The sequence below is a fragment of the Myotis nattereri genome (genome assembly GCF_964212035.1).
Source record: "Myotis nattereri genome assembly, chromosome: 15".
NCBI lineage: Eukaryota > Metazoa > Chordata > Mammalia > Chiroptera > Vespertilionidae > Myotis > Myotis nattereri.
This window is the reverse complement of record NC_138090.1, coordinates 49,600,072-49,615,446: the sequence shown is the minus strand read 5'-3', so window position 1 is coordinate 49,615,446 and position 15,375 is coordinate 49,600,072. Positions and strand designations below refer to the sequence as shown.

The 15,375-nt window shown below is 61.3% G+C and overlaps 1 protein-coding gene across 1 annotated transcript; it reads right to left on the bottom strand.

The window, feature by feature from the left end:
• Nucleotides 1-553: 553 nt before the first annotated feature.
• Nucleotides 554-14,769, bottom strand: SCAF1 (SR-related CTD associated factor 1). Its single transcript, XM_081106752.1, has 11 exons — nucleotides 13,381-14,769; nucleotides 11,599-11,712; nucleotides 11,303-11,360; nucleotides 10,567-10,661; nucleotides 10,176-10,276; nucleotides 9,972-10,087; nucleotides 4,424-7,210; nucleotides 3,678-3,760; nucleotides 3,238-3,456; nucleotides 1,280-1,408; nucleotides 554-992 (listed from the first exon to the last, which is right to left on the bottom strand). The coding sequence occupies exons 1-11, from the start codon at nucleotides 13,435-13,437 to the stop codon at nucleotides 795-797; spliced, it is 3,957 nt and encodes a 1,318-aa protein (XP_080962878.1). The 5' UTR covers nucleotides 13,438-14,769; the 3' UTR covers nucleotides 554-794.
• Between the last annotated feature and the right edge of the window lie 606 nt (nucleotides 14,770-15,375).

Below are 15,375 nucleotides of genomic sequence, written 5' to 3'. Positions count from 1 at the left end.
GGGCCTGGACTCCCTCCAGCTCCTGCGGGGTGGCCTCAGGCACGTCCTCTTTCGGGGGCTGGGACGGGCAGTGGTAAAGGAGCTCTGTGCCCACCCTGGAGCCCACGCCTGGGCTCTGGGCCACAGGCCTGAGCGAGGCTGGCACTGCCCTGCGCACCATGTGGCCCCACCTCATGGACTGGCAAAGCACAGCCCAACTCAACGGGGGCGGGCACGTCCCAGGCAGACAAGCAGCACCTGGGTGCCCCGAGCTGGGAAGACTGACCGGGAGCCTGGCCCCTGTGTGCCGTCACCACCCTCTCAGCAGCAGCCGCTGACAGCGTCCCGGGAGGGTCCTAAGTGCTTCCCCTGCCTGGGTCTCACTTAATCTTCACAACACCCACTTTACAGATAAGGAGACTGAGGCCGGAGAGGGGCAGTACTACCCCGAGCCACAGTCCGGTCTCCCTGCTAACCACCCTCAGACTTGGGCCAAGCCTCCTGCGTGTGTCCCCCCCTAACCCCTTCCCAAATCAGACTCTGAAAAGAAAGGGCTAAAATCACGGGGTTCGAAGGTAACATTTCATGAAATCTTTAATGAAACTGGGGGAGGGACATGAACAGAGGGGAGAGGCGATGGGGACAGGCTTGGGACAAGGAAGATGGGCACAGGGCTAGGCAGGGGGCTCTCCTCATCCCCACAGCAACCCTCTCCCAATCATCCCACTGACGGGGGAGGGAAGTGGAGAGGTGGAGCCATAAATACGTCCAGAATTCCGAAGAGGCGGAGGAAGGAAGTGGGGTTGTTGGGGGTCTCAGAGAGGGGGCAGGGGCAGGCCCAGGCCAGGGCCGCCCTTGTCAGGGGGCCCTGGTTCCTTGGGTGGCCGTGGGGGTCCTGGGGGGTCCCCTGGCTTGCGGCCGTGCTTGCGGAAGTAGCGGTAGCGTTGGACGTAGGCGCGCACCAAGTTGCTCACCTTCACGGGGTTGATCTCCCCACTTTTGCTGTGGCAGATCTGGGGAGCGAGGGGCAGCTGCGATCACTGCCAGCCCCCCCCAAGCCCCGTCCACCTGGACTGCTGAGCACAGCCTGAGACTAGGATAGCTCCCCAATATCCAGGCCAACGTCCCTACTTATCCCGATGCCAGCAGAACGGCCCAGATGGGCTTGAGATCTTGTCACCCTCCTCACCTTGCAGACTGACCCCCCATCCCTGTCTCCCCTCTGCGCACATCTGTCTGCACTCCTGTCTCTGCGTCGCGTCCTCCGCCCACCTCCATGCCTGTCCCCCTCTGGGCCCACCTTGTGGACGGCCTTCCTCAGGATGTCCTTGTACTCCTCCTTGGTGATGTCCTTCTTCTGATAGTACGGCTTGATGGCCAGCTTCACCTCCTCCACCGCCCGCTCCTGTGTGTGCAGCTTCTTCAGGTACTGGCGACAGTGACGGGGAAAGGGGACAGCAAGGCCAGGTGAGTTCCTGCGGGACCCGGCCTCCACCCCTGCCTGCCACTCAGCCTCCTGCCTGGACCAGCAGCCCCTCTTGGAGGGGGACGCCATGCTCAGGGGCTGCCTGGGCACCCCGTGCTGAGGTCACCACGGACCACAGGCCTGGGCCTCTGAGTGTCACTGAGCACGCCCTCCAGGCCGCACTCTGGCTGTCCCAGGTGGCCACGGACACACGTGTCCCCTGCCCTGACAAAGTTCACAGTCCAGTGGGGAGACAAGACGTTAGCCAAGCAGGACGACTGTTGTCATCAGACTCTATGAGGCTTCTGATCGCAGCAGGAACGTGTGGCCAGGCTTCCCAGTGGGGCTTCACTGCACTGCCCTGGCTGCTGGGGGTCCAGGACTGGTTAGGAGTGGAGGGGAGGGCACGGGGGGAGGTGCTAGAATCCTGCTCTACCACCCATGGCCTGGGCGAGGGACCAAACCCCTGTACAGCTCACTTGTAAAATGCAGACAGTACCCGTGGGGAGGGGGAAGTGACACATGGAGACCACAGCAAGGGGAGCTGTGACTGTTCTGAGGTGGGGACAGGACAGGGAGCAGCTGAGAGACCCCAACCCCTGCCTCAACCTCAAGTGGGATCTTGGCAAAAACCGACGGGTAGGACACCTCTAGCAGGAGAGCACATTCAAGCCAGAGCCAGTCTGCACAGGGGACAGTCACCCGAAACAACAACCCTGGGGAGGTCGCCTCCCGGGCCAGGGCTGAGGGAAGACGGGAACAGTGAACTGAGTTCTGGCAAGGGCAGCACACTCCAGACTTCAGGGCCAGCATCTTGGAAGAGATGATGCAAACTGTCTGCTGAACCCCTGGGCTGCTGGGGCAGCGCCACTGCTAGGAGAGCCACCGGCCACCCCGAGAGTCCTCGGGCCTCCCTAACCCAACGGGAAGTGGGTTCCTACAGAGAAGGGGGCTGTTCCCCACAGCCATCTCAGATGTGGCAAGGGAAGACGGCAGGCAGAGAACAGACCAGAGTGGCCTCACGCACAGAGCAAGGGGCCCGTTGCCGGTCACAGGGCCGTACTGTCCTTGTGCTGCAGACCATGGCGGCTGGACGCACCAGTGACCCGCGGAGCGGTGCCCTGCCACTGCCCCTCACACGGCGCTGTTTATGGGGTTCACTCTGCTCTCCCTCTGGCACGTACATGAAGTATACTGAGGGGCGGGCAGCCATGATTGGCGATAGGCTGCTGGACCTTAACAAAAAGCATCCTGAACTGACCAAAAAGGTAACGGCCCGAGGTCTGGAGGAGAAGCCAGATGGAACACCTGTCTGTATTTGCCCAGCATCTATTCTTCCTTCCTTCATCTAGAAAATGCTTGACTTTTGTTTGTCAACCACTCTTGCCCTTACACAAAAAGATGGGGATGGAGAAAGGGAAAGAAGGAAGGAAGGAGGGAGGTATGGAGGGAAGGAGGAATGGATATGGCAACCAAGGGGTAGACTGTAGTGGGTATGAGTGTGTTTATATCCTTATCTCTCTCTTTCTCTCTCTCTCTATATATATATCTATATATATGTATACACACACACATATATATATAATTTTTTAAAAACCTGCCCAGCACCCATTCATCCATTAGAGTGACAGTTCAGATCCTCACAATTTAACAACTTCAGTTTTTTTTTAAATCTACGGCCCCGTCTACTGGCATCGTCTTTGCCATTCTCCTTGGGCCCCTGCATCTCAGTATCTGCTCCTGTTCTCTGCAAAACCGTCACCATCATCCCACCGCTCCCAAGCCCAGCTCACCTTATCTGTGTCCCCTCGTCCCTCGGAGCTGCTACTGCCCTCTCTCTTGTCAGATGCAGCAGCCAGCCCAGTGGGGGTGGGAGGGGTAGAGCCGCAGCCCCCTAGGGGAAGGCTGCCAGGGAGCAGGTAGCTGGAGGGACCAGGGGGCAGGCCCAGAGAGGTGGGTACAGGAGCTGGTGTCACCCCTAGACTGGAGGGTGGCTTCCGGTGGCTGAGGATCTGTGGAAGAGGTTGGAGGATGAACAAAGGGCCGTGGAGGGAAAGAGGAAACATGTACCCCTATGATTTCCACCCTGATTTCCCAACAGTCCCAAGGGTCACAAGCTCCGCTTCTGGCCAATATCTTGCCTCAAGGCCTGCTGGGAGTTGTAGTTCCTCTCCTAACCCAAGGCAGGGAACAAGAGAAGGGGCTGTGGGGACCCTTCCTCTGGGGAGCCCACCTGGTTGGTGGCCTGGATCAGCTCCTGGGCCTTTGCTCTGCTCGCCAGATTGGCTTCTTCCATCTTGAAGAGAAGTGCAGTCACTGCAGGAGGCGGAGAGTTGATGACAGGGCAGTCCGGGGTTGACAGGAGATGAGAGTGAATCTCACCTCTCCACCTACTGCCACCCCCGGGGCCCCCTGGACAGGCCGAAGGCCGCAGGCTCCGAACTAAGAAAAGGGGGCTCGGCCACTGAAAAGCACCCCCTCCACACCCCGATGTTCTTGCCGCTCGAGGTGTGTGTGCGTGTTGGTGGGTGGGCCAGGGCCAATCGCTGACAAGGTGGTGGCAGAGTGAGATTCCGGCTGCTCAGCCCCCATAGCCAATCCCAGCCTCTCACCACGTCTGTGACCTGGCAGAGACTCCTGCCATGCCCAAGGAACACTGCTCACCCCATTCTTCCTGGCCCCCCACCAAGTCTATACCAGTCTCGGGTAGGAGGGCGCCAGGACACGCCCCACTCCAGCCGTGCTGAGCTGGCCACCTTGCCCGTCTGCTCGGCTCTCTTCCATCACCCGAACATCTAGAAGCCTCCTGGACAGACCTGCTGGGCCCTCGCCCCCCTGCGGCCCCCAGTCCAGGTCACCACATACCCACCCTTTCCAAGGCCTCCCACTGCCTCCAAGTCTGTCCCCATCCGGGGCCATCTCTCCTGGTCCTTTCCGCCCACCCCAGACCGCCCCGGCCCCGGCAAGGGGAACACTCACAGGCCAGGACGCCGCTGGTAGTGCAGTCCACACCAGCGGGCAGGTTCCAGGGCAGGGGTGGGGGCAGCGTGGGCAGCTGGGAGACACGGGGAGCCGGCCCGTCCTCTGCCCCTGAGTCACCGGCTGTGGATCCTGCGCTAGGGGCCGTGCTCGGGGCGGGGGCGGCCGTGCTGGTGGCCGTGGTGGTGGCAGGCTGTTGCTCCTCTTCCTCCTCTTCCTCCTCCTCCTCTTCTTCCTCCTCCTCCTCCTCCTCCGCCCCACCTCGGACCCCAGGCTCCTCAGTGGCCTCTTCAGGCAAGAAGGAGACCTCAGGTGTCTTACAGCTGCTGTCCACCGTCTGTGAGTCCGGGGTGAGGGCGGGGGGCGGAGGGGCGGCCTTGGGGGGCGGGGTGCTGGGGGCCTTGGCTGCTCGCTCCTCCCCGGACCAGGAGGTCTCCTCTGCGCCCTTGGCCCCGGCAGCCTGGCTACAGCTGTCGGCCTTGGACTTCTTCAGGGTCCCTGGGCCCCCGGGGGGCCCGCCGCCGCCCCCGCTGCGGATCTTTTTCCTGGTCTTGGATGGCTTGGTCTTCCCCTTGGTCCCCTTGGCTTTCTTGGCCCCGGCCTTGGCCTTCACCTTGGTCTTTTTGGGCTTGGTGCTGCCGGGAGCTGCTTTGGCCACCTCGGCAGGAGCCCGCTCCTCGGGCTTGAGGAAGGGGGAGCGGCTCTCCCGGTCGCGGCTGAACTTGACCCCAATGGAGCCCAGGCCGGCGGACGCCGCCTCCTTGGCCGGCGTGGTGCTGCTGACGCCCTCCCGGATCAGCACCGCCACCTTGGACTGCAGCTTCACCTTCCGGGAGGAGGAGGAGGACGACGAGGAGGAGGACCCGGAGCCACTGCTGACCGGCGGCTTGGGCGGGGGCCCTGAGGGCGCCGACTCCTTGGGGGGCCGGGCTTTCTTGGACGACCTGTCCCTGTCCCTCTCTCTGTCCCTCTCCCGGTCCCGATCCCCCACGTCCAGCGCCTTCCGCCGGGATCCCTTCTCCCGGGAGGAGGAGGCCGCCCCGGCGCGGCGCCGGTCCTTCTCGCCGCTCCGGCCGCCCCGCTCCTCGGCGCTGAGTCCCTCCGAGTCGTACAGCACCTCGCGCTTGGGCGACGAGGCCGGGGCGGGCGACGGGCCGCGGGGGTCGGACTTGTCCGGCCGGCCCACGGTGATGGTCCGCTTGATGGCGAAGAGATGGTGGTCCGTGAGGTCCTGGATGGAGGGCGGCACCGCGCCCCGGCGGCGGTCGCGCTCCGAGCCCAGGGAGGCGGAGCCGGAGGGCGGCTGGGCCGGCGCCGGGCCCTTCTCGCTGTCCCCCGACCGCTTCTCCCCCCGGGACCGAGACCGCTTCTTCTTCTTCTTGCCGCCGCCGCCTTCCCGGTGCTTGCCTCGGTGCCGCTCGCGCCTCGAGGAGGAGGAGGAAGAGGTGGCGGGGGGCGGAGAGGCCGAGCGCCGCCTCCGACGCCGCTTCTCCCGGGACCTGGAGCGGCGGCTGCCCCCGCGGCGGCGGTCGGGGCTGCGTGAGCGGCGGCGGGCGGAGCGGGACCGAGAGCGGTGGCGGGCGGAGGAGGAGGCGTGGGAGCCCGGCTTGCGGTCCCGGGAGCGGTGCTTCTTGGAGTCCCAGGGGGAGGCGGGGGCCGGCGGGGCCGGCGCGGCCGAGGAGGAGGAGGAGGCGGCCTCCTTGGCCTCGCCGCTGCGCTTTCGCTCCCGGCGCGACTTCTTGCGGGCGGGCGGGCCGGCCGGGGCGGCGAGGCCCGGGGAGGGCGAGCGCTGGCGGTAGCGCTCCCGCCGCTGGGTCAGGATCTTGCGGCGGAGGTCCAGGCCGCCCCAGCGGGCGTCCGCGGGGGGCTGCGCGGGGGCCGGCTCCCCCAGGTCCACCTGCAGGGCGCCCTCACCGTCCGAGTCCGCGTGCAGAGACAGGAAGTCATCTCCCTCCGGGGCGCGGGCGGCGGGCGGCGGGGGCGGGGGCTGGGCCGTGGGGGCGGCCGGAGCGGCGGGCGCAGGGCGGGCAGCCCGGCTGGGCCGGAAGAGGGACAGCGCCAGCCTGGGGTCCTCCTCCGGCTGCACGATCTCGCCCTCCTCAATCTCCGAGTCACCAGGTGGCAGCAAGGGCGGCGGCAGGGCGGCTCCGCTGGCCGTCACCACCTCCACGGAGACCTTGCCTTCCCGACAGGCCTCCGCCTCGGCCCCGACCACGAAGACTCGCCGGCGGGTGGCGCCGTCCACCCGGGTGGAGTCCGCCTGGGGTGGGGTGGCAGGGGCCACAGTTGACTGTGGGGGCTGGGGGTCCGGTCGGGGGCTCTCATCACCTGGGAAGTCCTGGCTCAGGCTGTTGTCATCATAGATGCCCGCCAGGGTCTCAGAGATGCGGCTGATGCTCTGGGACAGGCCTTCCTCCTCCTCTTCCTCCTCCTCTTCTTCCTCCTCCTCCTCCTCTTCCTCAGGTGACGGCGTCCCAGCGGAGGAGCTGGGGTTGGAGCCAGTCGGCTCAAAGGGGTCGTACTTCTGCTCCGGTGCAGGCGGCGGGGAGTAGGCCTCATCGGTGGGGTGGAAGGGGTCATAGATGTCAAACCGAGGGGCAGGCTGGGCTGGGGGGGCTGGGGGTGGTGGGGGGGGAGGAGGGGAGGGGGAAGATGATGACGGGGAAGGAGAAGGGGAGGAGGACGCAGAGGAGGGGGCAGGAGGTGGGGCAGGGCCCCCGTCTCCAGTGCCCAAGGTGAGGAGGTGGCGGGTGCGGGTGGGTTGAGAAGAATGAGACTGAGGAGAAACTGCAAAGGAACAGGAGACAGAGCTGAGGTCAGCTGCAGTCCCGCCTCCCTGTCCCCCCCAGGGAGGGGCTGCCGGGGAGCCAGCAGCCATCCATGCCCTCCCGCCCTCAGCACTCCCGGCACCTACAGGTACTGCCCCAGTGCTGCCCATGTGTCAGCTCACAGGATGTTCCTAACGACTCTACACCAGATACGGTGGATTGAGGGTCCCAGGAGGAAACTGAGGCACAGAGAGCTGCGGTAGCTTCCCCAAGGATGCACAGCAGGGAGGAGTCAGGGTGCAAACTTGGGCAGTGTGGTCCCCCAGCCTGCACGCCCTCCTGAGATGGACACTGGCCCGCAGCCCAAGACCATCTTGACCACTGAGGGCAGGGATGTTACTGCAGAGGGTGCGGGCTTGGGCGGGAGAGCTGGATTCAAACCTCACACCGCCCGCACGGCCAGGCTCAGGCCTGCTGAGCCGGCCGCCTCTGTGGGAGGTGATCCCATTTTACAGAGAATGGGAGCCTGAAAAGGTGCCGCTCCCTCTGCAGAGCCAGGAAGGGGCGGAGCTAGGGAGCCCTGGCCGCCCGAGTCTCCACTCCAGACCCTTCACTGTGCAATGACCCCACTCAAGGGGCTACATCTGCTCAGGACGTAGAGACAACACCCGCCCGTGACGGGGCGACCATCATACTTTCCCACGTCACCTCGTCCACACGCCTGAAACCCTGCCTCTAAGCACAGGTCTCCGTGCCAAGTCCTGCACCAGGATGTAGACACACATCAGAGTCCACAGGACGCCAGCGCGTCACGCGGAAGCACAGGGTTGAGGGCAGCTCTGGCGCCACCTCCCGATCTGGATCCCGGGCACCAGCCCTCCCTCATGACCTGACGGTGGGCAAGTCACTCAACCTCTGTCTGTCTGTCTCCTCATCTATAAAGCAGGGTTCGTGCATTCATTCAATACTTTTATCTATCACCTATCTGTGCCTGGTGCTGACTGGGGTACCAGGAATAGAAAGAGGAACAAAATAGACAAAAATCACTGCCTTCGAAGAGCTCACATTGAAGCGGGGAGAGCAATATCAACATGCCAAGCACAGAGTCTGCCAGCTGCTAAGGGCTCTGGAGGAAAATAAAGCAGGGGCCCCAGCCAGTTTGGCTCAGTGGATAGAGTGTCGGCCTGCAGCCTGAAGGGTCCCGGGTTCGATTCCCCTCAAGGGCACATGTCCAGGCTGCGGGCTCAGTCCCCAGGGGGGGCGTGCAGGAGGCAGCCAATCAATGATTCTCTCTCATCACGGAGGTTTCTACCGCCCTCTCCCTCCCTTTCTGAAATCAATAAAAATAAAAAAAAGAATAAAACCCTGCAATAAGCCAAGTGGCAATACCTAAATATATCCAAAATGATAGATTAAAAAAAACAAAACACTAAAAAAAAAAAAAGTCTAGACAGAGTGGTCTGGGAGCACAGGCATCTACTCCTTTATGTAGTTTTTATATGGGATTAGAAATAAGAAGAGTTTTCTTTTCTTTTTCCTAAGTTCATAGTATTTTCCAAATGAAGACCAAAAGAACCCTTGGAATAAGGAAATACAACATAACTCCTGAAGACAGCTACTGGGTCCTCTGCACATCTATTTTACTCAAGACCCAGGACCCACCATCTGCTTTTGTAAATAAAGTTTTATTGGAACACAGTCCCGCTCATTTGTTTACTTATCCTCCATGGCTTCTAATTTTAAAAGAAATGAAATTTCTTCTGTGGGCCCCTAAGAGCGTGCTGGGTCCGAGGCACCATGTCCCCGAGCCTAACAGACAAGCCACATGGCAGCTGTGAAAAAAGGACCAGGAAACCGTGAACCGGCTCCGAGGGTCCCTGAGCCGCAGTGGCTCGCAGCTGACCTCCTGCTAGACCGTCCTCTTCCGGTCCTCTCCACCCCTCCCCACGCATGCAGGCACAGGGAAAAGGGAAGTCTAACCCAGGTCCCTTCGGGGTCCGGGGCCCAGCAGCAGCATCGCCAGGGTTAGAAATGCAAATTCCGAGCCCCACCCCTGACCGGTCAAATCAGAAACCTGAGAGCGGACCCAGCAGCCTGTGCACCAAGAAGTCCTCCCGGTGCCCGGCTGGCGTGGCTCAGTGGCTGAGCATTGACCTATGAACCAGTCAGGGCACATGCCCAGGCTGTGGGCTCCATCCCCAGTGTGGGGCGTGCAGGAGGCAGCCGATCAATGATTTTCTCTCATCACTGATGTTTCTCTCTCTCCTTCTCCCTTCCTCTCTGAAATCAATAAAAATATATTTAAAAAAAAGTCCCCCTGGTGATTCCGATGCCTTCTCCTGTTTGAGAACCTGTGCTCATCCGTGGTGCTGGGGGCAGACTCTCACGTGGGCAGGTGTGCCTCACAGACGTCAACAACTTGGGCCTTACAGTCGGACACATCTGGGCTTGGGGCTCAGGACCACCCCTCAACCACTGGCTGTGCCACCCTGAACAAGTGACTTCCCTCTCTCAGCCTCTCCTTCTCTGGAAGGCGGAGATGCTAGGGGTGCCCCCTCCTGGGGAGACAAGACCCCATGCAGGTACACTGACAGGTAGGACCCTGGAGCGGTTTCTACTTGAGGGATACCTGTAGGCACTGCAGCCTTAATTCCAGTGTAACAGGGGGAACGAACACGAAAATAAAGATTCTGTCTATATGACACAATCATCACGACTGTTTCTGACGCACACAAAGCCAAGGCCGGCCCCCTGCCCAGCTCTGCCCTGGCCACACGTACCCGTTTTGCCCGTCCTCCAGGCCCTGAGACGAGGCAGCAGGCTGGGCACCGGCAGTGGGATCGGATCCCTGTCCCCGATGCGGACCTCAGCCACCAGCTCCAGCATGTCCTCGCTTCTGCGGGACAGAAGGAGCGAGTGAGCCTCAGGGGTGCTCCCGGCTCACACGCCAAGGCCTCCCCCACTCCAGCTGCCCAACTACTCACTCGCCAGGCTGCAGGTCCAGGTGGCTGGGAACCCAGGTGTCTGGGGGATCCAGGACACTCACCAACCCTGCCAGGAAGCTGTCTGCGGCCATGTCCAACACCTGGGGTAGGGAGGAGAGGCTCCACCCTGACCCTGATCCCGTGAGGACCACAAGTCCCATTTCCCCAGCCCCTAACCCCTCAAGAACCCAGACAACTGAGAACCTCCCCAAGAAACAAATGGATTCAACCAATTCCCTCATGCTGACTGCCCCCAAGGCCTGACCCCCATACTCTCCAACACGGCCCCTGATCAGCACCCCAGACCCAGGAGGCTGGATCCCCAACCCCACCTCCCCATCTCAGGGATCCAGGCCCAGGGCCTGATCGCCCCTGTCCCCTCCTTACTCACAGCAGCCGTGTCAGTTCCCCCTGACTCCTGGGAACGGGACTCTGACCGCGGGCTCCGGCAGCGCCTCCATCGAAGGCCGTGACACCGAGAGCCATCTGGAGAGAGATATGCATGGGGACTGGGGACAGAGCACTAGTCGCAGAGGCTTTGGGGGGCAGAGGAAAGAGAAGCCCGCCCTCCTTCTTGCCAGGGAACCAGCTCCTGCCTGCTCTCCCAGCCTCCACCTACCCCTTCCCCAACACCCTCCTGAGACTCCAGCTCTCACCCATTCGGCCTCCTAGCTGCCCTCAGGATAGAGCCCAGACAAGGCAGCTTGGCTCTGACCTGGTCCCCATGGGCTTCTATTACCTCCCCTCCCTCCCTGCCCAGCCGCCCCTAAGAAACACAGATCAGTCCTACAGCCCATCCCTGTGCTATGCGCCTACTGTTGCCTCTTTGGGCTTTCTTCCTCACCGGACAACTCTAATAGGCCACCCCCTCCAGGAAGCCCTCCTGGACAGGCTCCTCCATTAGCTCAGCTGGACCTCCTGCCCGCTCGGGTCCCACAGGCTACCTCTGTGCCATGACTGCCTCCCTTTCACCAGACTGGGAACCCTCCACGACAGCCTCCTCTCCAGCTCCTCCGCCAGCACAAGGGCGGCCCCCAGGAAACCCCGGAGAAGTCCGGGAAGGAAACTAGGGTAAAGAATGCAGGGATGGGGCAGGGAGCTTCAGAGGAACTAGAACCCCCCCGTACCTTTATCATTCGCCAGGTCCCCCTGCAGGGAAGTTCCCACCGCCTGCTGAATGGCCCGCTGAAGAAAAGATGGGAGGTGGAGAGGTGGAGAGAAAGGGCGGCGGTCAGGGGACTCGTGCAAATGGTCACGAGCTCTGCTCCGGGGAGACAGGCATTCTGGACACCCTACAACCAGACTCAAACCCTTCAGAGGAGCCAAGAGTCTAGGCCCCCAGCCCCTCCGCCCTCTGGGCCCCCGAGTCCATTCCAGACTCTCAGCCGCTCCCTCCTGTGGCCCCAGGTGGTTCAGGCCTCACCAGAATAAAGGCAGTAGGAGAAAGCGTGGGGTCTCTGTCTGGCGGGCCGTCGCCCCTATCCTCGCCCGACTCCTCCGTCTTCCCTCGAGACTCATCTTCTTCCTCCATGGTCACCTGAGGGTTGAGGGATGAGAGTGTGGAGTGCAGGCCAGCGGGCCTGGGGCGGGGGGGCGCGGGGGGGGGGGGAGGTGTGTGCACGCACAGGGACAAAGCAGAGAATGGTCACGAGGACCACAAGGGCCTCCAGCGTTCCCACAGTCAGTATCCTCCTCAGCATCCCTCCTCTCCCCCACCTCATCCCAGTCCTTGGGGGGCCCCAGGTCCAGGGCAGACACCAGAGGGAGCAGAGCCATTCCCTTCCCTCGTCGGATTTCGGCTGCCTCCTCTGTCGAGGGGCGGCCTTCCCCGGCTCCTATGTCAACACCCGGCTCCGCAGACCCCACAGCTTCCGCCACAACCCGACGTAAGACCTGCTGGCCCACCCTCCTGGGATCCAACCCAACGCCAAGATTTTTCCCCGCTGAGCTGTGCTTTGGGACAGATCGCTCCACAGCCCCGTGCCTGCACCATTCCTAAAACGAGGTGCGTGCGGGAGTGCCGGGTGCGCCTCCAACACGACGCAACTGCCTAAAGCGTCATCCATGTTCCTTGATGGTGAGGGACCCAAACTATTTACGTATCTAAGAGGGAACGCTGACAGTGTGATTTGCAAAACCTGTGTGCCGCTTTTGAAATGAGAACACTAACCTTAGAAGGGCCCGCTGCCCACCAGACACCCCCCGGGGACATCGCCTCTGGCCTGAATGCCCACCGCATGAAAGCATGGCTGCCGCCTTCGCGATGGCACAGAAATTCCTAGATTATACAGAAGCTGAGAGGTCATCCTTCAGATGAGGTTGTCTTAGTGAGGGATTCGGAAAATAGGAGCATTTCAGCTGCAGGCTTCCCTCCAGCTGTCAAACCCGCTTCCCTGCAACAATACCCAGTCTCACAGTTCCTAGAAAGCTTCGAACCCCTGACCCCCCACTCAGGGTGCTTATCTGTATATGGCGCAATCAGCGTGTCTACCTCAGAGAACAGCGGCGAGAACTGAAAAGAGCTGCTTCTCCCACAGGCTTAGCTCAACCAGCGCTCAGCACAGAGTCACAATAATTATCATCTTTATTATTAGCCTCGAGGGGCCAGGCTTCCCCCAAACCCCCTTCCTCCACTGCATACCCGCAAAGACCTCTGGCCTGGTCTCCCTCCTACCAGACTTTTAAGCTTTTAAAAAATATTATTTTTTTATTGATTTCAGAGAGGGAGAGAGAGAGAGAGAGAGAGAGAGAGAGAGAGAGAGAGAGAGAGAGAAACATCAATGATGAGAGAGAATCATTGATCGGCTGCCTCCTGCACACCCCACACTGGGGATCCAGCCCGCAACCCAGGCATGTGAACCATGACCTCCTGGTTCATAGGTCAACGCTCAATCACTGAGCCATGGAAGGCTGGGCAATTTTTCACGCTTTCTGAAAGCTTCCCCCATGCCGCCTCCCACCCCTCTAAAGGCTCCTTCCCTAACTCCCCATTGACACCCGCCCTGATAAGGCCCTAAGGACAGTTCCCAGCCCTGGAGCTTCCCTCCAGCACCTCCAGGGGGAAGCACAAGTTTCAGTGATTCACAGAACAGAAGCTTAATCCAGATCTGCAGGCTACAGACAGACACACGGATCCCCAAACCCTCTGTATGAAGACTCTTACTTGCCCATGCAGGCATGCCCCAAGCTGTGAAGACACACATACCAGTGGCTCCTTACACTTCTTTTTCTTTTTTTTAACTTGACAAGGCTCTGCAGACATTGCTAGGTCCCTCTAGATCAGTGAGTGAGTCCCACCGATAGCGTTATAAGTGCTTCACAAGCGGCTGATCACAGACAGTAAATCCATAGAACACAGTAGAAAATCCTTCACGTTGCAAGTACTAAGTGGAAATAGCAACGGGACGTGGGTATACGGTTAAATATATATGTCAGTAGGTGCTGGGGGTCTCAATGAAAAATGTATTTCTTAGGACTGTAGATCAAGGTCAAGAGAGTTTGAGAAGCGCTGCCCCGGATGGCTGGGGGGTCGATCCTAGGGACTGCTCCCGACTCATGTGGACGAATGCTCACTCCAGAGCCCCAAGGCAATGCAGACTTTGAAGACATTTTTTTTTCCCTCTCATTTGAATTACCTTCTAAAGTGCAAGCACATCTGAGTTCCGCATATTTTCCAATAATCTCCTTTGTCTTATTCTCCATCTGATTATCTGGCCCAAAAGGCATTCGAATTTGCTCCGGGCATAGAGGCTGCACCCGGGCAGGCAACACTCAAAGCCACCGAGCGGGTCCAGGTCCTTCTCACTGTCCCCCAGCCTCCTGTCACTCCGATCAGCCGCTCCCCAGACGCGGGAGACCCATCCAGGCCTCTCAGCACGTCTCAGGATTGGCCTCCCTCCCCTGGGGGGCACACCCCACCCCTGAATGACTTCCTAACCCAGGGTCCGTTCCGGCAGGCCCGCTAAATGGCCCCGGACCCGGGTAGGTGAGTGGCATCCTCGGGTCAGCCCATGTAGACACTTCGCAGCCCCGATGGCCATACCCCAGAGCCACAGACGGCTCAGCAGACAGTCCTCGGCTCTTGCAAACCTCCCTCACCTCTGGGACATGTCTCAAGATCTCAAGATGGCCCCAGAACCCTCGGAACAGACCCTAGCCTCCGGCCAGCCCATCAAGACGATCCACAGTGCCTACAGACAAGACCCATGGTGGAGGGCAGGCGCCAGCCTCGGCCCAGGCCCGGTGGACGTGCCCAGTTCTCACGGGGACGCCCCGTAGATGCCCTCGGCACCCACAGACGCGTCCCGGGGCCTTGCGAAGGCCCCCCGTTCGGCGCCAGGCTCCGCCTCCGCTGCCGGACCGGAGGCCGCCCCGCTAAGTCCTCCGGGCCCCGCGGCGTGTGGGGAGGACCGCAGGACGACTAGCGACCCGACTCCGCCCCGCCCACCCCGATAGGCCCGAGCCCCGCGGCCCGGACCACCGCCGCCATCTTACCCCGCCGCTCGGGCTGCGGCTCCGGCCCCGGCGCGGGGCGGGGCGGGCTGGGGAGGTTCGCGAGCAGAGGAGGAGAGGGGGCGGGGTTAAAACGCCGCCGAGCTTGCCGGGACTTCAAGTACCGTGCACGGTGCCGTGAAGGCTGGTGGGAAGGCTCCGGACTCAGTTTCCCAACAGTCAACGGGGCGCCTGGGCAGGGGTGCGCGCGACGCACGCCGGGAGGCGTAGTCCGCGCGTCGCTTCCGTCACGCGGGGACAGCAAGGAGGTGAGAGGTGAAGTGGGCGGGGTTGCGGTAGCCCGCGATGTAGCCCCACAATGCCCTGCGCGCGCGGAAAGAGCTGAGGAGCAGGAAGTGACCTAAGGAGCATTTAGCCCGATAGATGCAAGGGAATTGTAGTTCGGAGCGTGCAGTAGAAAAAAAAAAAAAAATTGGATTGACTGCAAATTGCCCCGCCCACATTCTGGGGAGCCCAGAGTCTCGATTCCCCCTCTAGTCCCCTCTAAAATTAGAACCAAAAAGGCCGGCCCTACAGCCTCCTTATTTAGGATAGTAAAGTCCAAATTACTATTCCTCTCACTCGGCAGAGGATTTCGGGTTCCCATTTCCCTCCTCCCTGCGACTCAGGAGTCCGAGCCTTCCTCCTTCCTGAGATCCAGGAGTTGGGCCCTCGGACGATTCCTGGTCTCAAGCTCGTACCTTACACG